The following is a 26798-nucleotide window of genomic DNA, read 5'->3' on the forward strand; positions in this document are numbered from 1 at the left end:
AGATGTCAATTGGTGGAAAAGAAAGTAAATCGTCTTCCTTATCTTCTATTCTTCAACCTGACCCAGAGGATTCAAATCTAGGCACGCCAAACCAAGTTACATCAACTAAACACGCCAAACCAACATACATCAAACTAAACACACCAAACCAACATACATCAACTAAACACGCCAAACCAACATACATCAAACTAAACACACCAATCCAACATACATCAACTAAACACGCCAAACCAGCTTACATCAACTAAACACGCCAAACCAACTTACATCAACTAAACACGCCAAACCAACATACATCAAACTAAACACACCAAACCAACATACATCAACTAAACACGCCAAACCAACACACATCAAACTACAAAAATCGTTCTCTAGGAATATACCACCACCAGGTTGCAAAGATACAGAGATTGGAAATTTTAAACTTTATTGTTTTTCAACTAAATCTGTGTACAACGTTATCGCTAATCGATACCATAAAATAAATATTAAATGGAATACAAAAATTTGTAAAGCATTCAAATATATCTTTATTATTTTCAGTTTGAAAAAGAATAGCCTTGAGACTACTGTCCAAGGTAAATTCAACAAAAAGTGTTTTTAAATGGAGTAATTTTCACTTTCTTTATCAGATATTTAATATGAAGAAAAAACAATTGCTCGTGAAAAGTGATAGGTTTTAAGCTAATGATCAAATCAATATTGAAATATTATATTTTCCAGTAATTTATTCGTAACTTAATAATTTCTTTCCGTCAGAACAGCAATTCATAAACAAACAGGATTTTTAAACAGATTTTTCTCACCATTACGATTCCATAAATTTTCATTTTAAATTAAACAGATCCTTCCACATAATGATGGGAAAAAGCTGATCAATTTAAATGTATAAAAATTAAAACCTTATCTCAATTTTGCTAGAAAGGATTTGAGCCTTTTTCACAAACTCTGATTTTTTAATCCCTTTAAGATACTACAAAAACAAAACAAAATCTCTTTTATAATACAAAAATTGATTATCTTCAACAAAAACTCTCTTAATTTGCAACCATCCAACTTTAAGATGCCAAAAAAGCGGTTTTTTAATATAAGAATTTTTATGGTTTCCTAAATCGCAACGTCTTGGGCTTTTATTTTACCGCTCTAAAACATTTATGCTTTTCTGGAGCTTTTTACATGTATATTTTAGCATTATAAAGCACTTGTTCAGTTGTCAGCTTTAGTTTTTAAGAAGTAATTGGCGAAAATCTCTTGAGAGCTAGAGACCTTTAAATACGAAAGTTGGAATTTGTGGAGTTTTTGGCAAAGAATTTAATTCTTTTTGAGACTTTTAAAATGTGTTTATCATTTAATGAAATGAATTGTTCAGATATACCAGCAAATGTTATGATACAATTAAACAAGTTCCTGAGCAGTCCTAGTCAGTTAAATCTACAGTAACCTATCCCCCCTACCTTGAGCAAATCATACCTTGATTTATAGATTAATTTGTAGATGTGTGTTCAAAAAATCATACACCAAAAAATTGCCAAATGTCCAGAAAAACTTACAAGATTGTTAAGATGACATAATATAAAAGTAAATAAAATATAAGAAGAATTATATTAAATCTACTAATGCTGTTGTAAACAATAAATCTCTCACCGTCTAGCTTAACAGTTTTTTGTTGTAGCTGCGGAGATGTCAATTGGTGGAAAAGAAAGTAAATCGTCTTCCTTATCTTCTATTCTTCAACCTGACCCAGAGGATTCAAATCTAGGCACGCCAAACCAAGTTACATCAACTAAACACGCCAAACCAACATACATCAAACTAAACACACCAATCCAACATACATCAACTAAACACGCCAAACCAACATACATCAAACTAAACACACCAAACCAACATACATCAAACTAAACATACCAAACCAACATACATCAAACTAAACACTCCAAACCAACATACATCAAACTAAACAAACCATACCAACATACATCAACTAAACATACCAAACCAACATATATCAACTAAACACGACAAACCAACATACATCAACTAAACACACCAAACCAACTTACATCAACTAAACACGACAAATCAGCTCACATCAAACTAAACACGACAAACCAGCTTACATCAACTAAATACACCAAACCAACAAACATCAACTAAACATACCAAACCAAATTACATCAACTAAACACGCCAAACCAACACACATCAACTAAACACGACAAACCAACTTACATCAACTAAACACGCCAAACAAACTTACATCAACTAAACACGACAAAACAACATACATCAAACTAAACACACCAAACCAGCTTACATCAACTAAACACGACAAACCAGCTTACATCAACTAAACACGCCAAACCAACATACATCAAACTAAGCACACCAAACCAAACATATCAAACCAAGCACGACAAACTAAACTCCACAAACAGACCCCAAATGATTTAACACCCCAAACTAAGCAAACCAAGCTAAACATGCCTAACCAAACACATCACCTAAACATGCCAAATTAAACATGCCAAACCAACATATACATCACACTGAACATGTCAAACTAAATATATATCAAACTAAATATGCCAAACCAAACATGCTAAACTAAACACGCCAAACCAACACACATCAAACTAAACACGCCAAACCAGTACACATCAACTAACATGCCAAACTAAAGATTCCAAAGCAATATACATTAAACTTAACATGCCAAACTAAACACGTCAAACCAAGCTCGACAAACTTGATTCGCCAAATTAAATTCGAATAATTGACATTCAAAACTAAACAAACCAAGCTAAACCCTTTAAACTAGACAAGCCATACAAAACACATCAAACCAAGCACGCCAAGATAATCACGAAAAGCAATCCAAAACAAACTAAACACACCAAATTAAACTACATTTGTTTCCTAAATGAAGTTTACAAAATGAACATTATATATCCCGTGGACACATTGTGTGCAGTTCATTTCCAAACGAATAACGGCGAAAAAGTTTCTTGATTCTAATTTTTTACATTTGAAAACATTTGAATAAATTTGATTAGTTTTGAATAAATTTGAAAATATTTGAATACATTTGAATACATTTGAATACATTTGAATTGATTTCAATATATTTAAATAAATTTGAATAGACTTAAATATATTTGAATACATTGAAATAGACTTGAATAGATTTGAATGGATTTGAATAGGTTTTGTGAAGATTTGAATTTTTTTTAATGAATTTGAATAGGTTTTAATATATTTGAATAGATTTAATTATGATTTGAATACATTGAAATAGACTTGAATAGATTGGAATGGATTTGAATTTTTTTGAATGAATTTTAATAGATTTGAATAGACTTGAATATATTTAAATAGATTTAAATATATTTGATGATATAAACATCTGCTCTATTTCCATTTGCTCTATGGCCATTTGCTCTAGTTCCATTTGATCCATCTAGTCATTTGGTCTATACGTCATTTGTTCTATATTCAATCTGCTCTATACCTCATTTGCTCTATGACTAAACACGTCATTTGCTCTATAACCTAAAAATACACTATAAAATAGCTTTTATTGGAATTCCTGAGTGTAACTTGACTATAAAATGCGGGAATTATTTTTGAAAATTTGCAAATTGCAGTTTTAATCAGTTCTTCAAAGTTCATCATGACAGAGAGACTGCTCATTAATAAGAGTTGTAAAAAAACCTAATATGTGGTGAAAACTATATTTATTCTTCTCTAAACAAAACTACCTCTAGGAAGTTGGCGGAATAATAAAACTGTAGATTGTAGATTGTAAAATTGTAAAAATATAGGTTTAATATGATCAGATATTTGTAAAATATGTTTATAGAGCAAATGACGTGTTTACTCATAGAGCAAATGTTGAGTAGAGCAATTGGACCATCACAGTCATAAAAATGTTAAGAGAGCAAATGACGTGTTATGTCATAGATCAACTGACGCATAGAGCAGATGACATATAGAGCAAACGTCGTGATCTATGAGCTATAGAGCAAATGGTTGATAGAGCAAATGGAACTAGAGCAAATGGCCATAGAGCAAATGGAATTAGAGCAGATGTCGTAGTGCCAATAGATTAGAATAGATCTGAATATATTAAAGAATAAAAAAATTTAACGATTTCTCAATTCAGCGCCTCTAGCCCTAGATCGTAACATTTTTTTTATTTTTTTTATTATCATTTTTTAAGTTATTTTTTTACAATCCGGTGTCAGACATAAAGAAATTTGATTTTTGTAATAAATGTTGACAATAAACACCTCCCTTTTTTACACTTCCTAACTACAGGATTAGCCAAAAAAGGATTTAACTTTGATGCAAACAAACTAAAGGAATTGCGTCTTTGCCACAAACTCAAATTTTAATTCCTATATCTATGCAACCTGATTCGTGTGCCCTTTTTATATTTCAAACTTAGATTATTTGATATTACAAAATTCATAGTTTAAAGTATCTAAGGTCCACAACATTTGGTTGCAAAGTTATAGGGATTAAAGAGTAAATTTCTTTAATGATATGACATCGAAATTTCCCCCTCTCTGTCTTGAATATATATATATATATAAGACACTAGAAAATGAAGACTAAAGTTATAATTTTAAATAATCAACATAAAACACAGAAATTGTGCAGTGTTCACAGACCTTTTTTACCTCAGGTATTAGTAAAACTATATAGTTTGGTTCAGAATAAAATCAAATACACAATACAACAAAATATTTTGTATAATCTCTACATTTATACCCTTCCGAGTCAAACTTCTGTCGTACCATAGTAATCATACAACCCTGATAGTTTGACCCAGCTCGACTTTATTAGTAGTTGGGAGAATACTGCCTGTAGAAATTTTTAATTTTATAAATTTTTTTTTTCAGTAATAAACTTAGGAGATGAAATATGAAAAACAGAATAATAAACACTCCCTTGCATTATACAGTCTACAGTATGACATGTGTAGTGTGTACTTCCATTTGTTCGCAACAACAATATGGTGAATTTCTGCCTCTCATACCAACATCATTGGGATCACATTAGATGGAATAATCAGGAACCTTTGTTTCTATTGGTTTGGCGTATAGGAGATAAAGATGATTATTCTTATCATTCAAACTCATCCCGACCTCATTCACCAGTTCCATCATCTCACTCATCCCACCCCCCTTCTCATCCCACATCCTCAACCCCTCCATCCCCAATCCAACAGCGCTCAGCCTCTTTATCCTCTTTTTCGTCCTCAAGTTCAGACGAGGATATCCAGGTACAAGATTTAAATGTGTTTTTAAAACAGGGTTACCCTCAAAGGATGAGACTTCAAAGACGATTGTAAGTAATTAATTTCGTAATTTCCTTGCATTCAGGGTTCCTTGTAGACCAAAGCTGGCTTATGTATCTGCTTAATCATTTAGTAAACCATAAAAATACTTAATTGAGAGCAGAAACCAACAAGCAAGCTTTAAAAATCGTCTTTTTTTAGAGTTTTGGGTCGTCTTTGCAGTCTCATCCGTTGTGGGTAACCTTGTACATAATTCTGGGAACTTTTGATTTTGAAACTATACTTACATAGTTTATAGCAAATTTACGATACGTTTTTTCTTCCGATTCTTAAGAAATTATATACCCGTGAATTTAAAAATTCTCAGCTCTACCTCAATAATATGTTTTTAAAAGATTGTCAAGAAAAATTTACTTTAACTCTTGCAGGACAAAAGATCCTGATATAACTGCTTGTAATGATGGACAATAGCAAGATTCGTTTTCTAACCTTTTCAATGTTAGACAAGGCACCACAAAACTCTGTTAAGGTTCAAACCATTTAAGATTGTATTCTTTAAAAACTGTGCAAAATTTTTACGCTAAGATAAGATCAAATCCAACCAAGACAACTATCATTTTTGGTTCATTTTTTTAACAAGTTTTCTCTCAGGATTAAAATATGGCATTGTGAAGTAAAAATATGTTTAAAAACCTCTCAGATATTTGTGCAAGTTAAAAGTTACGACCTCTAAGACCGACTTAACAGAATATGTGAGCATGGGTTCAAATATGAGACGCAGTTCAAACTTTGTATTCAGTGTTTAAAATTTGATCCAGCGCTCGATTGGAACTGTTTTTTTGTGGATCAGCGAAGCAGTTTAAGTTCTATAAAATTGACCTCAGATTTAATAATAATACTTTAGGTATTAGAGGATATACCAAGTTCACCCAGCCCAACACCACCAAGGTATGTTAAACAAAGATTTTAAAAACGTAGACGCTGCTACTGGCTTATCTTGTTCTTTCTAAAACAAAGGAGTCTTTGTGACAAACTATGATTTTATAATCCATATATCTTTGCAACCCAACCTCATTTCAAACCATGAATAAAATGTCTACACCTCAAGTAGCAAAGTTTAGATTAGGTAATTGAATTATGTGGCAAAACTTTCAAAACAAATGTCGCCGAACGTCCCTTTATGATCCCCTTCTTGAACCAACAAAAATAGAGGATAAAAACTGATTAAAGTAGAGAAAGTTATACTGTAGAATTATTTTTTTCAAGGGGCCTTTCATTTAAGAGAAGAAAGATCGATTAACAACGGTACCGCATTAAAAGTTTTGTCTAGTCAAGTATAAATCTTATATCCATGTTTCTATTATAAAAAAACTTGTTATTTTTGGTGTCAATACCAAGCGTGACTTACCGCATTTCTATATTGTATAAACATATTATCAGAATTAAACACTTTTAAACCTAGAAATATCGTAATCTTCCATATTGCTGATCAGAGAAAGGTGATAAGGGTTCTGTTGAAAATTTGACATGTTTCGCTTTAAATGGAGGATTTAAGAAAATAATTTTTAAAATAATTTTAGATCCGTGGATAAAAAATACAGCACTCTTAGGTCTATCAAGTCACTTAAATCTTCACTCTCTTTTAGGTCAGTGAATTTTTCTTTAGAAAAATTTGGTTGTTTGAAATATAAATCACTTACTAAATAATAACGAATATATTTGTTTTATCATATTATTTATTATACTTATTATTATGTTTTCCTGTAACGTTATATCATGAGTAAATTAATGTTAATTTTCCACTACGTGAACAATGCAAATTGCATTTTAAAATCTTAAGTGTAAATGTTGCCAACAAAAGAACCAACTATGTTTGAGTCTCGCGTCTCAAATTTGGACGCGGTTCAAATTCTTTAAATTCGGTCTCACGCTTGGTGAGCCAAAAATAAAATAAGAATATGTTTTTCTTCACAAACCTTTCAGTGGAGAAGTCTGCAAAAATTTTTGGAAAATGTTAATTGTCTAAAATTTACAGAAATAAACATAGGATGCTTCAATATATACCAGGGAACAAAAAAGAATCTTTGTCAGCCTTCTTCGGACTTAAATTCCGTATAGATGGATTTTTTATATTTGATTAGATTCATTCTTTAAAATTTAAAACTTGCAATTCAATTCATCATGTTTTAATGCCATGGGTGCCACCCAAACGACAAATCTCTGTCCAATTATATTATCATAAATAATTAAAATAGACATCTTTGGAATTTTAATTGATTGCGCAAAAAGATTGCTGTTTTGTAGAAAAAAGACTGCTAAATTGAAAAATACAGGGTGACCCACGAAAAATGAATGGTAGATAGCCGTCTTAAAAATCGTCTGTAATATTTAATTTCATCCAAAGGGAAACATTTTGTATCAGAAAAGGTTTCTGACGTATAATCCTTTCTTAGTGTAATTTCCCCACTGAAAAGCTTATCGGACATTTTTTTATAATTTTTATCCTTTGATAGCTATCAAAAATCAAAAAGCTATCTTTTAGTCTTTCCTCAACTGTCAAGTTTTTCATGACACCCTGTATGCAATACACAAAATTTAGAATAAGTTACATTTTACAATTTTCTGTTTCCGATATTGATCGTTATTATTACTATTATTATCTTTATTATTACGATTAGATATTACTATAATTATTATTATTGTTACAATTATTATTATTTTTCATTTCAATATTATCACTATTTAAGAGATCCATCGGGAAAGTTCAAACTATTCTCTAAATCTAGCAGCCAGGAAAAGAAGTCAAAACCTGACTTAGAAACTCAAAAACAAGGAACAAAAATATTCTTTTATTGCCAATAACAGTAGAAGTAAGGAAAGGAATTGAGTTTTTGTGAATCGAGAGAAAATATTAAAATTTTAGTTATTAAAAATTTTGGTGAGGTAATTTTAAAATGTTAATCAACTAAGCTTTTTTAAATATTTTGAGGTTTTTTATTTGAAAACCACAGCATCGTCTAAATCCAGTCAATTTAAATAAGAATACGTATTTCTTCACAAACTTTACCGTAGCTGTTTAATATTTTTTTTAATGTTTATCGGCCTTAATGTCCAGAAATAAACATGAAGACCAAAACTTTTTTTGCCAAGAAAGTATCTGCTTTAATATAAATCAGGGATGGAAATTATGCTCCGTAAAAGGTTTTATTAATCTTCTCCAGACTTGAATATAAGATACTAGAAATTCAAGGCGCTTCGCGCCCTTCTTTCTAGCCTTAGAGGGCGCTTCGCGCCCATATTCTAAAATAGTTGTGAACATGTTCTCTTTGTGTACATCGTAAAACAAAACAAAAATAATTCGCGGATTTTCACAAAAAATTTCGCGGATTTTCAAAATTTTTCAAAATTTACTGACGATCGAATTTTGATTGAGACAAATATTTGAAATTTTGATTTTTCATAAACCTTCCCTGGGGTCCCTAGATGTCCCACAAAAAATTTGGGCCCGATCGGTTCAGCCGTTTTGACGTTTATTGGATACAAACAGACAAACAGACAGACAAGCCAAATTTATATATAGATTGATTTTATGCAATCTTGAAAATTTGGTTTAGTTTTTTCATCTTTTTCTAAATTTGAAAGAAAATTTTTATCAGAAAAGACAGACATAGAATCGAGGTAATACATTAAAAAAAATCTGATAAAATACTTGTTATTATTGATAAAAGTTTCAATAATCGTGCAATTCTGTACTTTATTCAGGAACTCTGATGATTATGATTCAGAAGATGACTCTTTTGAAGATACAGATAATGATTACAGAGATGATCATGATAAAAATAAAAATAATGATGATAACGAATCTGATGATGATGATTATGATGATGATGAGCATAAAGTTGTACATAAAGATGAGTATAAGGACGAGAGAGAGTCCAGCTCCCAGGATGATGATTTCGATTCAGATGAAGCTTTGGATGATTTTGAAACGTATTCAAAGGTGATAGGTTTAATTTATATTTGTAAAAGTGACCCACCAACTGTAGATTAGCATGTATTATTAATTGATATAGTAATGTTTTATTTATTGATATAGTAAACAATTAAATCAGATCAGAAAAAGGTTGAACGTGTACTGTTGTGAATCACACATGCTTATTTTTTTTATTTGGGGTGTCAATTACGGCCTGAAAAATCCGAAGAAAAAATACAATTTCTAGATCAAAAACTTAGTTTAAAATTATGTTCAGGTCACAAGAATCAAACCAAAGGCAAGTTCTAGCTTTAACTCAACTGACAAGAGTACAAGATCTGACTCTAGATCTTCTAACACAAGATCAAGATCAAATTCCGACAAGAGAACAAGAGTAGACTCAAGATTATCAGACAAAGAGACCCAAGAATATTCAAGAATATCAGAGTACAAGGCCAGAAAGGACTCTAACAAGAGGACAATAGAAGGCTCAAGATTGTCTGATACTAGACGTTATTTAGACAAGAACACAAGACCGGATTCAAGACTTTCCTCTCAGGGTTCAAGATCAGGATCAGAAAGCAGAACAAAAGTGAACCATAGGAAAACAAGATCGGAATTAGAAAGTAGGACAAGACCAGATTATGATCAAAGATCAGGATCAGATAGAAGATCCAAATCAGATCATAATCAAACAAGAGCAGAAACAGAGAGATTAACAAGAGAAGATTACGAATACACAAGATCAGGCAGTCGGACAAGATCAGGTTCTGAGATCAAAACAAGATTAGACTCTAGAGCAATTGATGTTTATCAAACTCTACCTGGTTCAACTGAAAGACAAGATTTTAATAAAAGATCTAAATTAAGCAAGACCAATTACTCACAAGAAAAGTTAAGGTTAGTCAAATGTTTTCAAAAAAAATTACTTTGTTAATAAGACGATTTTTTCAAACAAACAAATTTAAAATGTCTGTAAACAACAACAAAGGCTAGAATCTCACCGCCATTCTTAATTTTATCGTCATCTATGATATACAGACGATCAATTTTTATGTTTTTTTTTTTTGGTTAAAACGAAATGTGATCACTGTTCAGAGCTGCGGAATTAGCCGAAATCCGATATCAAACACAAACACGTTACTTTTCACAAAATGGACCTTTCATTAAAAAATAAACTAAAAATTAAAAAGATCAAATAGAGGCTTTTTTAATATTTTGGGTTGAATTGGATGAAAGCCTCGAACATTAAAGTAGTATTTTTTATAATCAATGTAGTTTTGAGTGTCGACTTTGTAGTTTTCTAAAAAGTAAAATTCATGATATTCTAGAAATACAACTCTAAAATAAATAAAAATTATTTCTAGAATAATTCTAGTTCACGTGTAGAACTTAACAACTGTTAACGGTGTTAAATAGTGTACTAATATTTGGTAAATCTACCGCTAGTGCCGTTAATAAACATAGATCGTTCATGAAAGGAAAATATTTATAAGTAAGGGATATGGAAAAACTTAACTTTCTTAGTTGAAATCGAATGAATAGTTAAATTTACAAGCCCCGGAACAAATATCATTCCGGAAATCTAATCATACGACGAGACAGGTGTATTCACAATATATACAATACAAAAGAAGAAGGCAAAATTTATATATGACATCGCTGATACGAATTTAAGACCTCGTATCTCCTCTACTGTAGCTCTTAAATAAGAGAAGCTATAATTGATTTAAAGCTTACGTGAAATTTGCTTTAATTAACCGTTACTAGAGTTATTTTATAAACATTTTTAACATTTCACTTTATTTTCGGCTGTAAACTTTTTGATTCTAATAAATGTTTAATAAAAGCAAACTTGATCACTAGAATTATATAGTGCAGTTAACTGCACCTGCTTTCATATTTGAGGAGTAATGAAAATAAATAACTTAAAATTTTATTGTGTAATTCAATATTTAGTTCTGAGGATTTAGCACCTGTTGTAACTAAAGAGCCTGAAAGAAAGGTAAATTTGGTTAGTTAGTTATATATATATATATATATATATATATATATAGAGGTAATATATATGTACTTTATATATATAGTTTTATATAAAGTTTATATAAAGTAGTAATCTTTGTTTGTAATTCCGATCATCTATTAATAAAACAAGACATTCGTATATATATTTTGTGTATAGCTGGCCAAACGGCTGTACCGGTTGGGCTGAAATTTTTTTGTGGACACTGATGGGTGGTCGGGGGTGTTATAGGCTAAAAAAAATACAAAATTGTTTTTAAAAAATATTTTTTTCACATTTTTTCCACGGGCCCTAAACTAGTAGCTCACAAACCCCTAGACCGATTTGTTTAAAATTTTGATTAAAGAACTTGCAGTAGAACCACGGAAACAATAGAACCACGTAAACGTTCTTAGCTTTAAAATGTCTAAATTAAGTGGGTTCATTTTTTTGGCAAAACTTCAGGGAAAGGTGGGTTCCCAAGCTAGTCTATTTTTAAAGCAGTAAAATCAAAGTAAATCTCTGTTTGTATGTCCCGTCATATGAACTCTTTGGCCAATTTGCATCAACTTTGGATTGGTGAATGTTCTTAGCTTGGTTTAAACATTTTAAATTGAGACGGATTAAATTGCAGTTTCCAGACAAACCCAAACTAGTAAATATATTTAAAGTAGATTCTAATAATCTGAACATATGTTATCAGCTACATAAAACGTACACAAATTTCTTTTTTGAAGAATGTCCACTAAAAAGACGTGACATACTAGGACAGCTCTTTTCCTGAAAGTAATTGCCATGTAAAAAAAAATTGTAAAAAATGCAAGATAAAACAATTTGCCTTGGAAACAAGACGAATTTCAAAATTCAGAAAAAGAGTTATCTTTCATATTCTAAATTCCAAAGATCGACTCTTTGAGTAAAACTCCTTCAATAACGAATATTTTTTTCTTTTAGGATGTCTGGCGGGAGCGTAAAATTATAATAGATGAACAAACTGAGCTGAATTCCGATCACGGGTTAAAGGAAGACGACCTCCCAGAAACTGAGATTAAATCTGAAACTTTTGTAAGTAAACTAAAATAAAAGGGTTGGAATTTCAAATGACCCTTCATTTATAAAGTTGCGTGTCAAATTAAAGTTTAGTCTGATTAACAACTGTACTCTTGAAAGCATAGTCTGATTAACAACAGTACTCTTGAAAGAGTCAGAATTTAGCAAAGAAGAAAAACGACGATATCTTCCACATTAGATGCTACTATTGGAACTTTCACTTTGGGTTGCTAAGATCTAAGGATTTAAAATCAGATTTGTGTTAAAACATCAATTCCTATATCTGACATTGAAGGTTGGACTTTGTTACCTCGTAGCTCGTGTTTTGATTTTACGAACAAGTCTGAGAATAGAAATTCAAAACATATTTGATATTCTCAATTTAACTCTTCAATAATAGGAGTTTATATTGTAAGCATTTCAGATTATAATGTAACGTAAAATATAATAAATACTTCGCAACATTTTCTGGAAAATTTAAAAATAGAATTTTAAAACTTCAAATGAGAGTAGGATTATAAAATAATAAAGGATTAGAACTATACTTTAATCTTTAAATACTAAAGTAACCAGAAAATTCTGTTATATAGGGCGTGGGTCGACTCAAAAGTACGTTTAGCTCCGTTCTAGGCAGAATATCTAGACAGAAATCCACTGGTTCAGGTTGGAGTTATCTTTTTCATCTTTGAGAAGAAAAAAAACTTATCATTCGCGCATTAATTTGAACATCAAGGTAAAGGGATTGACCGGCAATGTAGTTGAACTGAGAATGTAGTATTGTGGAGAAATTTTTTAGGATTTATTTGAGACATATGAAACGTTTTAATGATGTATAATCATTGAGTTTTAGCGCAAAATCGATTTTTGAAATCATTCATTTAGGTGATTACGTTTTGCGAATTGATTTTTTAAAAATTATTAAATTTTGACTACAACTAATGTTACAAAACTTCTACAGTACACTAGAGACTAGCTGTTTAGGAACAGTACACTATAAACTAGCTGTTTAGGAACAGTACACTATAAACTAGCTGTTTAGGAACAGTACACTATAAACTAGCTGTTTAGGAACAGTACACTATAAACTAGCTGTTTAGGAACAGGTTGAGAAAATAAAAGTTAACTCTTATCATCGAAAATAAGTAATCTTATTCAGTTATTAATTTCTGTAATCTCTAATTATTCATAAACATGTTCTGTATATTTTCTGAAATTTTTATTGAAAAGACGACATTTGAAGATTTTGTAGAAACCTGCGAACATATTCGTAAAGAATAAGAAATTCCTTATAATGATGAAAAAGAAATAATTGATTCTAACATTGATTTGTTGAAAAATTTCAATTAAGAAATATGTTCCTAAACATCTAATTAGTTTATTGTAGAATTTTTTAACTCATTTTTCGTCGTCGTTATTTAATAATTTTAAAAAATCGATTCTCAGAACGTAACCACCAATGAATGATTTTGAAAGTCGACTTTGCACTCAAACTCAGTAATCATGCATCATTAAAACGTTTTGTATGTCTCAAATGAACCTAAAAAATTCTCCACCATACTACATTCTCAGTTCAACTACCATACATTGCCAGTCACTCCCTTTAAAGGAACTGTTTACGTAAAGACGATTTTAAAATAGAAAAAATAGAAATTTTTCCTACATATTGCGAGTCACTTGATATTACGTCTCTGCAGTCTCTTTAAAGGGATTCAATCATTAACCTTCATGAAAATCCAAAAAGTTCACAGATTTCCAAATATTGCCATGGATTAAAACTAAACAGACAACGATGTCTTACAGTGCGAGAATAATAAAACTCTCTTTCTGAATGGTGATCCAAAGTAAGAAAAACAAAGAGGGAATTTTATTTATTTTCAAATTGTTAAGCGGTCCCTCAGTTGGGTTTCCAGGTTAATTATTATTATTATAGTTAATAAAAATCTTAGATGCATTTATTATGGATAAGTAATAATTGTATACATAAGTATATTTTTTTAATAGCGATTAATAAAACATAAGTTCAAAATCATCTTTAGAGTTAATTTTAAATCCTATATTTTTTCAGAAAATTTGGAATTGAGTTTTTGCTACAAACCAAAAATTGTCTAATTCCTGTATCTTTTGATCCTAAGGGTGTAAACTATTGATTTTTCAACCTTTATATTGTTTGTTAACAGAATTCATGAAAAATTATGGATTGCACATAGATAAAAGGATAAATAAAATCAGAGTTTATGGCAGAGGCTCAATTCCTTTCTTGCAAAGTTTAAAGAAAAAGAAGAATTTTTTTTATTTCTAGAATCTAGCTCTGTGTCAAAAAGTCTTTCTGGAACTTTGGAAAGGTAACGTACTACATACACTGTACTTTCTGGAACTTTGGAAAGGTAACGTACATACACTGTATACCTTTCTGGAACTTTGGAAAGGTAACGTACATACACTGTACTTTCTGGAACTTTGGAAAAGTAACGTACACACTGTACTTTCTGGAACTTTGGAAATGTAACGTGCACACTGTATTTTCTAGAACTTTGGAAAGGTAACGTGCATAACTGCATAGTACATACACTGTATTTTCGCGTTCCAAAGAAAGTTTGGTTTACTTGTTTAATGATTTCTCTGTCTAATATGAAGTTGAGCCCAAACTTCCTAGTTATATTTCTGTTCTGACGCATGTACACTGCTTTAAAATATTTTTATTCCTATATAGGGAAGGAAAAGAGTGTTTCTAAGGTATCATGTTGTTTTTCGAAAACTAGGATGTGTGGGTTAAACTTCCTTAGAGAGAGAAATCATTAAACGAATAAGCCAACGAGGTTATAGTGTATAGAGTAATGATGTACGCTAATCCTTTACTAATTTAATAGGCCATAAAATATACCGAGAGCGTACTGCATATTTATTTATTATTCTGGCCTAATCTATAGTATATCAATATTAGTAAACAGTTGTAAGTGTACAGTACAGCTAACTGAGCACACAGGTAGAGAACTATCATCCACCCTGGAATAAGCTAAACTGCCTTTTTAAATCGGAAATCCTTACCAGGCATTTAACTTTAGGAACACGGAAATACAGTGTAGACAGTAGACTTATTAAATAAAAATGATAAAATGATATTATTGTTATTTTTGTTCAGGAAGTTTAAGACTGTTAGTAATGTTTCTTTGAACCAGACTATCCTAGGCACGTTAACAAATTTAACAAATATCAGAATTTTTCTTTTTTTAAACCATAATTCTTGTCATTTTTCAGTCAATGTGGAACATTTTTTAGTAAAATTAAGTATTATTTATGGTAAAATTATAGCTTTGAATTTACAAATAGTTTTTTAAATTGATTTGTTTTTTAAAAAATGTATGATTTATTTTCCAAAAAAAATTTATGATTTGTTTGTCATCTTATTAATGTGAAAATTTAGATTTTCCAAGAAAGAAGACATTTATATTTTTCTCGAAACAGGTATTTTTTTTCTGTCTATTTTTGTAGACCATATTTTACATTTATAAAATTAACCATATTTTTAATTTATTAATTTAAAAAATTTGATATTTTTAAAGCAACTCAACTTCTCACTCGCAAACAGATTTCTATAAAAAATCAAAGCTTTCCGATGATACTTCATATTTTTTTCATATTTTTATTCATCTTCAAAGCTCGAGAAAATACAAATAACAAATCACAATTTTAACAATGTAGTTTGGACCCGCCTAACCAGAGTTGGTTCCCAATTTCGAGCTTTTTCTTTGAACAATTAAAAAACATGATGCCACAAAAAATACAGATTTTGCAGTGTACAAATCTCAACAAATCCTACCAAAAAAATCTAAACTTTTACGACAACCAACTCATCGATTAACATTAACTTTGAAAACAATCTTAAAATTTGTCCGATGTTCAACCGAGTTCCTCAATCATAAATTTAATGTATTAATTTCAAAAAATCAATTTGATATTTTTAAAGCATCTCAACTTCGCACTCCCAGGCAAAAAACCAAAGCTTTCCGATGATACTTTACCTAATTCCAGCTTTTTCTTTGAACAATAAAAAATATGATACCACAAAAAAATACGAAATTTGCAAATTACGAATTTCAAAAAATTCTAAACTTTTAAACTATAAGTCAATCAACATTAAACTTTGAAACCAAATCTTGAAATATGTTCGAAGTTCAACCGAGTTCCCCAATTAAAATTGTAAGGCAAATCGGTCATTGGGTTCATGGTTTATACCCGTCAAACAAACAGATTAACAAAGATTACTACTTTATCTATGATAATTTAATACATTTTTATAAAGGGGGATCAAGGAATTAATGTTACGGACGATGACGATCTAAATGTTCCTTTAAAGGTAAAATTCTTTTACCATTTAAATTTACGAATATAAAAGTATACTTTGTACTTTTTAATTATTTTTTTATTATCAAAGCCTTTCTGGATTATTTGTACCTGAACAGTTATAATCGAACAGATTTCTATAAATTTTTTCGAGAAATTTCTTCCATTTGTTCAGTTCAGTAAAAGATCATCTGAAATCTGAGATGTAAAATTGAATTTGTTCCCTCCTACATATAATACCCAAACAAGTGAACACTCTCTTTACGTTATTTATGATATATTTATTATTATTATTTGATTATTATCAAGAATGTAATGCAAGGAAAGTTAATTGCTGTCGCATATACTCTGCGTACATATTGAAACCAGTTCTCTCCGGGCGGAATTAGTAAGCAAGAATAGATGCATCAGTATTCGTTTAGTGTCCTAGGAAGTTAAAAGCATTAAATTTTGATAATTTTGATAATTCACATAATAGTTTCCCATGACCAGAATATTTCATTGATTTTTTTATGTAAAAGATGGCTTCGACATCCGTCTTGTGTTTACATTACCGCCCAGATGCGTACACTTCTGAAATAACTTTCCTTGCATTACATCCTTGATTATTATAAGCAGGGCGAGAAAAAACTAAAAAAGTCCAGTCACATATCAATCAGGTAAAAATCTAAAAGAAACCAGAAAAATAAAAATTAAATCAATCCAAGAATTATTTATTACTGTAAATTAAATTTAAATTAAAAAGAATAGCTGAACAAATATTATGATTTATTTTTGTAGGGAAAAGTTTGATTCGCTTACTGGGACTTTGCGCCGGAAGAAAAAAAAGAAGAGCAAGGTAGAGGAAACAATATACAGTTGGAGGATAGAACACATTTTTCCTTGTCTTTTCTGCATGATATTATCAGGTCGATTTTGAGAATCACTAACAATGACTAAGTTTGAATTAAAAATCGAAGTTTTGTAATTGAAACCTGTTGAAGTTTCTCTGCAAAAGTGCTTTGCGAATTTCTTGCTTCAGAAACATTGGAGAAATTATAAGAATCAGAAGATTGTATAATGTTTAAAGATTGTATAATGTTTAAAGATTGTATAATGTTTGAAGATTGTATAATGTTTGAAGATTGTATAATGTTTAAAGATTGTATAATGTTTAAAGATTGTATAATGTTTAAAGATTGTATAATGTTTAAAGAACAGTAAATGTAATTCTAAACACGGAGCGCATGCAAGATCTATTTTGAAAGATTGACACAATTTTTTTTTAACTGTTATTATATTAGAAAACTATATATTTTCTAATTTATTTAAGATTGATTATTGTTTAGATTGAGGAGATACCAATGTTTGTTTGGGTGAATAAACCATGGTTTTCTTCCGTAGAATCCATGCAGTCTATAGACTCTCAACATTTAGAAGGAAAATATGAAAAAAATCTAAGATTATTAAAAAAAATAAAAATCGTTTATGAATTTAGGACTCAGAATATATATATTCTGAGATTTAGAATCGCAATTTTTCATATCCTACCGCTTAAAAATGTTCAACAATTTGTTTTGATATTATCTGAATATAAGAGCAAAAGTTCACACGAGCTTTGCGAGAAATTGCGAAGGATTGAGCAAAAATTCCAAACGGTAATTGGTGGACTAGTCTTCAAAAAAGACTTTCAGAAAGTAACTACAGTGAAACCCTTAATAACGAATACATCGAAAGAATCAATCAAATGTCATATTCTTCACTTTCTGATAATGGAATGTTACAGATATTTAGTTTTTTAATTAAATGATTAAATGGAACTCTTTAAAACTGTTCCCGCATATTCATGGCTATTTATTTATTTTCGCAAATNATAATGTTTAAAGATTGTATAATGTTTAAAGATTGTATAATGTTTGAAGATTGTATAATGTTTGGAGATTGTATAATGTTTAGATGCTAGTAAATCGGTACAACAACAACAACAACAACATGACAAAAAACAAAAGCAGAAAAAGGAATTGTCGTCGTCCAAAAATCAAAATCAAAGAAAGCCTTCAAAACAAAAGTCAGAAAATAAATCAGAGGTAATAAAATTCTTTTTTTTTATCAAAATCCTACATTACAAAACAGATATCCGTGGAATATGAACACAAAACTAAAGTAATAATTAAGTGTATTAGAACATGTTAAAAAGAAAATAGTTCACCAGTAAATTATATTAAATCACTTATTAACTAAATTTCACCATTGAAATTTCTCTGTTCATTGAACTATTTAAAGCCAGAACTTGAGTCCAAAAGTCGTCTTCTTTTTCCAAATCTGTTTGATTCTCGTTGTTTAATAATTAATATTCATAATTTAAGCTGTTCTCCTATAGGTCATTTAGGTTTAACTTGGGGCCGATTTTAATTAATTGGAAAGGTTTAAATCCATGAATCTTTAACTTTTAAACGGTGATTCAAGATTTGAACCGGTGGTAGGTGTAGTTTAGCGACCAAACTCAAATTCATTAAATTTAGTGTCTAAAATAAAAATATTCTTTAAACTAAAAGAATCTGTAATGTTTGAAGATTGTATAATGTTTAAAGATTCTATAATGTTTTAAAAATTGTATAATGTTTAAAGATTGTATAATGTTTAAAGATTGTATAATGTTTGAAGATTGTATAATGTTTAAAGATTCTATAATGTTTTTAGATTGTATAATGTTTAAAGCTTGTATAATGTTTGAAGATTGTATAATGTTTAAGAGTTGTAAAATGTTTAAAGATTCTATAATGTTTGAAGATTGTATAATGTTTAAAGATTGTATAATGTTTGAAGATTGTAAAATGTTTGTAGATTGTATAATGTTTGGAGATTGTATAATGTTTGAAGATTGTATAATGTTTAAAGATTGTATAATGTTTGAAGATTGTATAATGTTTGAAGATTGTATAATGTTTGAAGATTGTATAATGTTTAAGGATTGTAAAATGTTTGAAGATTGCATAATGTTTAGAGATTGTATAATGTTTGAAGATTGTATAATGTTTAAAGATTCTATAATGTTTAAAGATTGTATAATGTTTAAAGATTGTATAATGTTTGAAGATTGAATAATGTTTAAAGATTGTATAATGTTTAAAGATTGTATAATGTTTGAAGATTGTATAATGTTTGAAGATTGAATAATGTTTAAAGATTGTATAATGTTTAAAGATTGTAAAATGTTTGAAGATTGTATAATGTTTGAAGATTGTATAATGTTTGTAGATTGTATAATGTTTAAAGATTGTATAATGTTTAGAACAGTAGACCTTCCAGTGTAAATCGTAGCAAGAGAAGGCATAATTCAGAAACATACGGTCAACATCCAAACAGGTGAAATTAAAGAAATTATAAGATTTATTTGACATCATTTTGTTGTCAAAGGAACTGATTACTTTCCTCGGCCTCGAGAGGCGGATCAAGGGGGGGGGACGTCCCCCTTCCTGGAAAATTGGGGGGACGTCAAACGTCACGTCCCCATATAAAAAAGTGTAAGTCACCCCTGTCGGCCTCTTCATGCTTTTATATCACCTATATGGTTGTTATTGGACCTTTTTGATCTCCAAGAATTCATAGTTTGAAATATCAAAGTCCTGCATCATCAGAATCCAAAGATATGAGAAAAAGGAAGTTAAAGTTTTTGTATATTCTGGTTAGTTTTTGTTTTAATTGAAATATCTGGCAAAATAAATCTGAGATTATTAAAATCAAGATTATTCCACTGCTGTTTTTCACCTTTTTTTACCTTTTTTTCAGTGCAAAAAATAGTTTCCAGTTGAACCCATAAAATTGTTGACTGTAGAGACGACTGATGCACTCAAATTATGATTTGAATAGTCTAATGTACATAAAATTTGCATTGTACACTAACCCAGTCCACTTAATTAGTTGGATTTCAGGATGGTTTAGATGTCGTCTTCATATACCACGGTTTTATGGGTCCCACTTAGGGTTTCTAGCGAAATGGGGAAATCTTTTCGCGAAAAAAAAGTTTTGCTGAAAATTTCGAAATTTTTTGCCCTCCGTTCATTAAAAAAAATGCGAAAGTTTTCGCTTTTTTTTCGCGTTTATCTGTTTCGCGAAAAAAATTACGAAAAACTGTCTCACGAAATTCTGCATCGATTTTGCTTTCTTTTGCAAAATTCATCTTCGCGAAAAATGCAAAATCTCGCGAAATACGAAAGAAAATTTCCGCGAAACTTTTCGTTCGCTGGAAACCACACCCACTAGGCTAAAGTTTTGAATATATTTTTTACATTGTTTCAGAATTGAAGAAGTGGAGAAACTATCACATAGAACAAGGTAAAAAAAAAAGATTTCCTAAAAATTATTTTAAGCACATTTTTTTAGGTCTTTAGGGAAAAGTTCGCTCGGCCCTCAGAGAATGCGAATAGAAGATCCAAGGCAAACATGAATAAATCTACGAATATTTTATCAATCACGCAGATTTAACGGTTCGGTCCTTATCCAAGAGAGCTGTACCTTTTGATCACAATTTGACATGTTAAGCACGATTTTTCGTTTTTTCTCAGTACCACTTTTTTTGTCGGCATATGCGTTTAAACGAAAAAGTATAATAAGACAACTACGTATACAGATTGTTGAACTATAGACCAACACGTGATTGAAAAAAATAGGAGAAACCGAATGCGTCTCGCTCTGGTTAGTCCGGGGTGCGATCCTTTTCCCAGATTCACATTATCCGCCCGGCCAGGGTTAATATTGCTCGGCTACTTCAATTTTTATTCAATCACGTTTTGTTCTATAATTCGACCATTTTTAATTAGTTATTCCTTTCTAGTCTTTCATTTAAATTGCACTCGCCGACAAAATAGGATGAGAAAGAAAAAACGAAAACTTTCTTGATATTAGTGTTTATACAAATCATTTGTTCGCTTAAATTGTTAAAACAATTTTTTTAAACCATAATTTGTAACCTTAAGCAATGATATGATATTTAGCAGAAAAAAAATAATTTTTGAAAAAGGTTTTTTACACTAAATCCTGTTTACTCTGGTTTAATATAAACATCTTAATTGAAAAAAATATATTTTTTCTTCATTAATTTCCAAGTTCGAAAAGGTTGCACTTATGATAAGACAAATGTCAGCCAAAAATTACTGTGGGCCTTTTCGCCATTGCGAGCTTTTATAGTAAAGACTTTGATGTATTTGAAAATATTTAATTTCATGTTGTGATTACGGTTTATTTATTCATGTCTAATTAAAGAGAGGATTATCTAGATTTTGCTGCAGTGCAAAAGAAAGAAAAAAATAATAAGATAGGAAACGGGAAAAATAAGAATCGAAATAAGTGAAATCAACCATGAGAATAATATGGTCTGTTGATTTTTTATATTGTGATGTTGCAATGTATTTTTAAGCAAAGCCCTTTTATAAAAATATTTAAAGATTGAACCAGTTGTTTCATATTATTTCGAAATTTCATTTTATTTAAAGATATTTTAAAACTTTATTTTTCAGTTTGAAATAAACAGAATGAAATAAGAACATTTAAATGAGAAATACATTTGTTTTTGTTTTTCTTTAAGTTAATACAGGGTGTCCCACGAAGCGTGACAGTTGGTAAATAGTTTAAAATATCTTCTTCCATAATTTTATTTTAATTGTTTAATACCAAAGACAATAATAAAAATATTATACGGGAGTCACGTTATCGTAAAATTAATTTCAAAGTAAAATATATTTGAGCAAAAGATTTTTTAAACGAAATCAACGGCATAATCTAATACAGTGTATGAAAGACGACATTCAAAACTATTTACCAACTGTCATGTTTTGTGGGACACCCTGTATATTTAAAATCAAATTCAAACAAAATTTGTCTATAATTTTAAAAAAACGAAAATTAAGTAACTGTAACATAACATTGATCAACCATGCTAAGCTTTCTATTTTGCCCTTTATATCTTTAATTTTGAAATCATTGATTATAAATAAATTTACAATATTGTATTTCGATTTATGATAATATACATACGTTTGTTTACATACAGGTTTTCCCAATAAACAGTTTTATAAAGCTATTTAAGGACAAAATACACGCCAAACTAAAGTAAATTGCCTTTAAGATATATTTTTAGTCATAACTCCTCTTATTGAAGAGCTATATTGAGAAGAACGAAAATATTTTAAAGTTTTAGTATTTAATCAAAAAAGGTTAGTCTAGTTTGCAGTGAAAGGTTTGTCTAGTTTGCAGTGAAAGGTCTGTCTAATTTGCAGTGAAAGGTCTGTCTAGTTTGCAGTGAAAGGTCCGTCTAGTTTGCCATGAAAGGTCTGTCTAGTTTGCAGTGAAAGGTCTGTCTAGTTTGCAGTGAAAGGTTTGTCTAGTTTGAAGTGAAAGGTTTGTCTAGTTTGCAGTGAAAGATCTGTCTAGTTTGCAGTGAAAGGTTTGTCTAGTTTAAAGTGAAAGGTCTGTCTAGTTTGCAGTGAAAGGTTTGTCTAGTTTGCAGTGAAAGGTTTGTCTAGTTTGCAGTGAAAGATCTGTCTAGTTTGCAGTGAAAAATCTGTCTAGTTTGCAGTGAAAGGTCTGTCTAGTTTGCAGTGCAAGGTTGCAAGCGGACTTGTAGGCTTTCCAGGAGTCATTTAACTTTTTAAGACAAAATTGTGTCATTACATAGCTATCAAAGACAATTTTTAACTTTAATTTTTTGTTGGGACACCCTGTACGTACAATAATAAATAATCCATCAAACCACTATAGTTTAACATGAAAGGAAGACATCTGATTGCACATATATACGAATATATTTTATTTGAGAAATATAAAAAGAATGAAAATAATTCAGCTTTTAATATCAAGCTTTTTGTTTCATTGATTAAATAAAAATAAATTTCGAAAATCATTTTAATTTTTTCTTTAAAATACATATTTGAGTAGTAATGTTTCTCTTTTATGAATTTAAATCAAATAACCTCGGAATAATGAAGACGACTTTCATACAATTAACCCAGAACTTCGGAAACATAGAAAGCAATTATAGAATGTCGTCTTGACAATTTTTCAGGGTTTTTACTGTTATATCTAAATACCCATAAAATATGCGGGAACACGTAACTATTAAAAAAATATCTGCCGCATTCCATTATCTTTAGGTGATGAAAAAGACATTTTGTAAATTCTTTCGATATTCTAGGTTAAACAGTGGACGAATTATCCAAATGATAAAAGGCCGTTTGTTTTTACTTACTGATAAATGCTTTGTATGTTTTGTTTTGAAAAAAAAGTCCGTGATGTATAAAATCACAAGGATGAGACTTCAATCTTTTAATGCATATAAGATATTCAGGTCGTCATTAAAGTCTCTTCTTTTGTGCATAGCCCTGCCGTATTATAAAATGAACATTCTTTTAAATTCCATTTTATTGATGATCCTGATTAACCAATATTTCTACGGCCTCTACCCCGTCCTCTACACCAGCCTCTATAGCCTCCACCTTGTGGTTGAAGATGTTGGTGATCAAGTCCACGGTGTTGCTCAGGGTATCGGTGGCCAGTGCTCCAGCTTAAATAATAATCATGATAATTAAATAAAAAAAATTTAAAAATTTATTTTTTTGATTATGAGCTCATAATAAATGAATTGCACAGGAAAATTATAAAAAAAAACTTAAAAAGAATTTAAATTGGTCACATTTTTCCTTGTCTTTTCTGCATGATATTATCAGGTCGATTTTGAGAATCACTAACAATGACTAAGTTTGAATTAAAAATCGAAGTTTTGTATTTGAAACCTGTTGAAGTTTCTCTGCAAAAGTGCTTTGCGAATTTCTTGCTTCAGAAACATTGGAGAAATTATAAGAATCAGACACTTTTAAGTCAGAGAAACGATGTTATCTTCCACATTATTGATCAGATCAAGGTTTCAGAGATTCTCTTGTAAATCGGGCTCAAAACTCTTTAAATTTAAGGTCACCTAAAATTTCGACAGCAGTCCCTTTAAATTAAATTTTAAAAACTCACCTTCTCCTGCTGCTGATGTCAAGAAATCAAAATGATTGTTAGCTGTAGTCCAAACATAATTTGTGATATCTGCCACAATATCAGCATTGGCTTCAATGAGGTGCCCAGCGCCCTGAATTTGTCACGAGGTTACTGAGTAATTTTCTTTTAGGGGAAAAATTAGGCAAAGTGTACGAAAAGCAAAATTCTTAATATCTCTTGTTGTAAACCTTCGATATTTTAAACTATGAGTTTTGTTAGATTGAATAATTTAAGTTTAAAATTTCAAACGTGTACACCATAGGATGCAAAGGTATAAATATTTGATTATTCATATTTCATGGCAGCGACTAAATTCCTTTTCAAATCAAATCTTATAGCTTTACCTCTGCAACCTGAGAAATAAGTTGATTTGTTGTATCAACAGCATCCTCTCCGATGGCCTCTAAATGGTCCAATGTGGTAAGCATGTCCTCCCTGTCCTCTAAGACCCTGATCTCTGTGTTGTTGTCCTCTGAATTGTCCCAGGGAAAGCTGGGCAACCAGAACTGGAGGCTGGGGGTGGCAAGGACGAGGAGAGGGAGAAGTCGGACAAACATTGTTTCCTAAACAATATTTTAAAATAGAAATTATATATTTATTATTATTTATAAATTAAGAATCGAAAATAATTTTTTAGTTTTTTTCAGAAACTTTAAGCAAATAAACGCAACTATAGGTCAAGGTTATGCACTTGACAAGCCAAAGCTTCAATATAACTGATAATTTCTCAAACGGAAAGAAAACAATCCGCAATTAATTTCATCAAATCTTAAAATGTAGGGGTGCCATATATCACTTCCAACTGAAGCGTTTAAAACCCCTTTTGAATTCAAAAACAGTTTTTAATGTGAGAGATTCATGAAATTAACTACTATACCACAAAAAAGGTTTTTCTAGTCTTAACTAGGGGATGGAGGGGTGGCTGCTCTCAGGGTTTTGGAATGGCTCCCATGGTTTTTGAGTGCTCCCAGGAATTTGGAGTTGCTCCCAGGGTTTTGGATTAAATGTGAAAATGTATCCTACAATTAATGAAAAGTCCTTTAAAAAGGGTACTTAAAAAACGAAAATTAAAAAAATGGCTCTGCTACCCCTTCTTTTACTGTCCATGTTCAGAAATTTGCAGAGAAAAAAATCGCAAATTTCTGTCCAAGTAGCCAATGGCGATCATATAGTTTTAAGTAGCCAAACTGACGACATTTGTTTTCTTATAACCTTAAAGATTATTGGTAAATGTAATTTTTTTTTTTTTAGCTAGATACATAAAGGTTTCACTTGAGCTGGTTTAATACATCTCAACATCTTTATAACTTATCTTATTTCCAAGTTTTTTTTTCAGAAAAAATCCAATTTTTTGCCTATAAAAATTTATATTTGATTGGTGCCTTTAAAAAGCGTTTTTACTCAACACTCACAAAAAAAGAATTGTTTTATGTCAAATTTAGAGCCTCCTATATGGCGCGCACTATACCAAAAATCATCAAATATTGAGATATCGGAGGAAAACAATGTTTTTTCTAAGTTTTCCTCAGATACAGGGTGTCCCATGAAACATGACAGTTGGTAATAGTTTTGAATGTCGTCTTTCAGGTACTGTATTAGATATTAAAGACTTATCGCAGTTTATTTCGCCAAAAAAGATGTTTTATTACTATTAAATAAATTTTACTATAATATGACTCCCATATAATATTCTTTATCATTCTGTTTTGTATAAAATAACGTAATAAATAAAGGAAGAAGACCTTTAAAACTATTTACCAACTGTCATGGTTTCGTGTTTCAATGTGAGTGTAAAAACGCACTTTTTAATGGCACCAATTAATTGAAGTTTAAGGCAAAAAATTGAATTTTTCTGAAGAAAAAAACTTTGAAATAAGATAAGAAATTTGCGATGTATTTCCCTGCAAATATCTTTGCAATCGCGTTTCATGTGGGTGGCCCGGTGTGAAATAAAATATAATTTAAAAAAAATTGAAATCGCAATACCTTTGAATTAGATTTAGAAAAGGATTAACTGCAATGCAAAAAATGTGGAAGGTGAAGGGGTCAGGAAGAAGATGAAGATGAACTGATTTAACCCTGACCTGAGATCTAGATGGGGGGGG

The 26798-nt window shown here is 30.3% G+C and overlaps 2 protein-coding genes across 2 annotated transcripts; one reads left to right on the top strand and one right to left on the bottom strand.

Moving 5' to 3' along the window:
* The first annotated feature begins 377 nt into the window (after positions 1–377).
* On the top strand, positions 378–22146 carry LOC111712638 (uncharacterized protein DDB_G0287625). The gene is made up of 24 exons (XM_023487316.1): positions 378–584; positions 1679–1765; positions 5118–5296; positions 6216–6259; positions 6892–6957; positions 8059–8144; positions 8968–8989; positions 9074–9311; positions 9562–10184; positions 11244–11289; positions 12241–12351; positions 12927–12999; positions 14636–14678; positions 15476–15522; positions 15758–15798; positions 16637–16690; positions 17296–17336; positions 17458–17515; positions 18006–18096; positions 18613–18743; positions 19949–20022; positions 20956–20991; positions 21040–21093; positions 21919–22146. Exons 2-24 carry the CDS (start codon positions 1687–1689, stop codon positions 22004–22006), a joined length of 2325 nt encoding a protein of 774 aa, XP_023343084.1. The 5' UTR covers positions 378–584; positions 1679–1686; the 3' UTR covers positions 22007–22146.
* A 1496-nt stretch (positions 22147–23642) lies between these two features.
* On the bottom strand, positions 23643–26791 carry LOC111712639 (uncharacterized). Its single transcript, XM_023487317.1, has 4 exons — positions 26680–26791; positions 25038–25256; positions 24673–24784; positions 23643–24214 (listed from the first exon to the last, which is right to left on the bottom strand). Exons 2-4 carry the CDS (start codon positions 25248–25250, stop codon positions 24072–24074), a joined length of 468 nt encoding a protein of 155 aa, XP_023343085.1. The 5' UTR covers positions 25251–25256; positions 26680–26791; the 3' UTR covers positions 23643–24071.
* Between the last annotated feature and the right edge of the window lie 7 nt (positions 26792–26798).

Source organism: Eurytemora carolleeae, unplaced genomic scaffold (genome assembly GCF_000591075.1).
Source record: "Eurytemora carolleeae unplaced genomic scaffold, Eaff_2.0 scaffold1284, whole genome shotgun sequence".
NCBI classification, from domain to species: Eukaryota; Metazoa; Arthropoda; class Copepoda; order Calanoida; family Temoridae; genus Eurytemora; species Eurytemora carolleeae.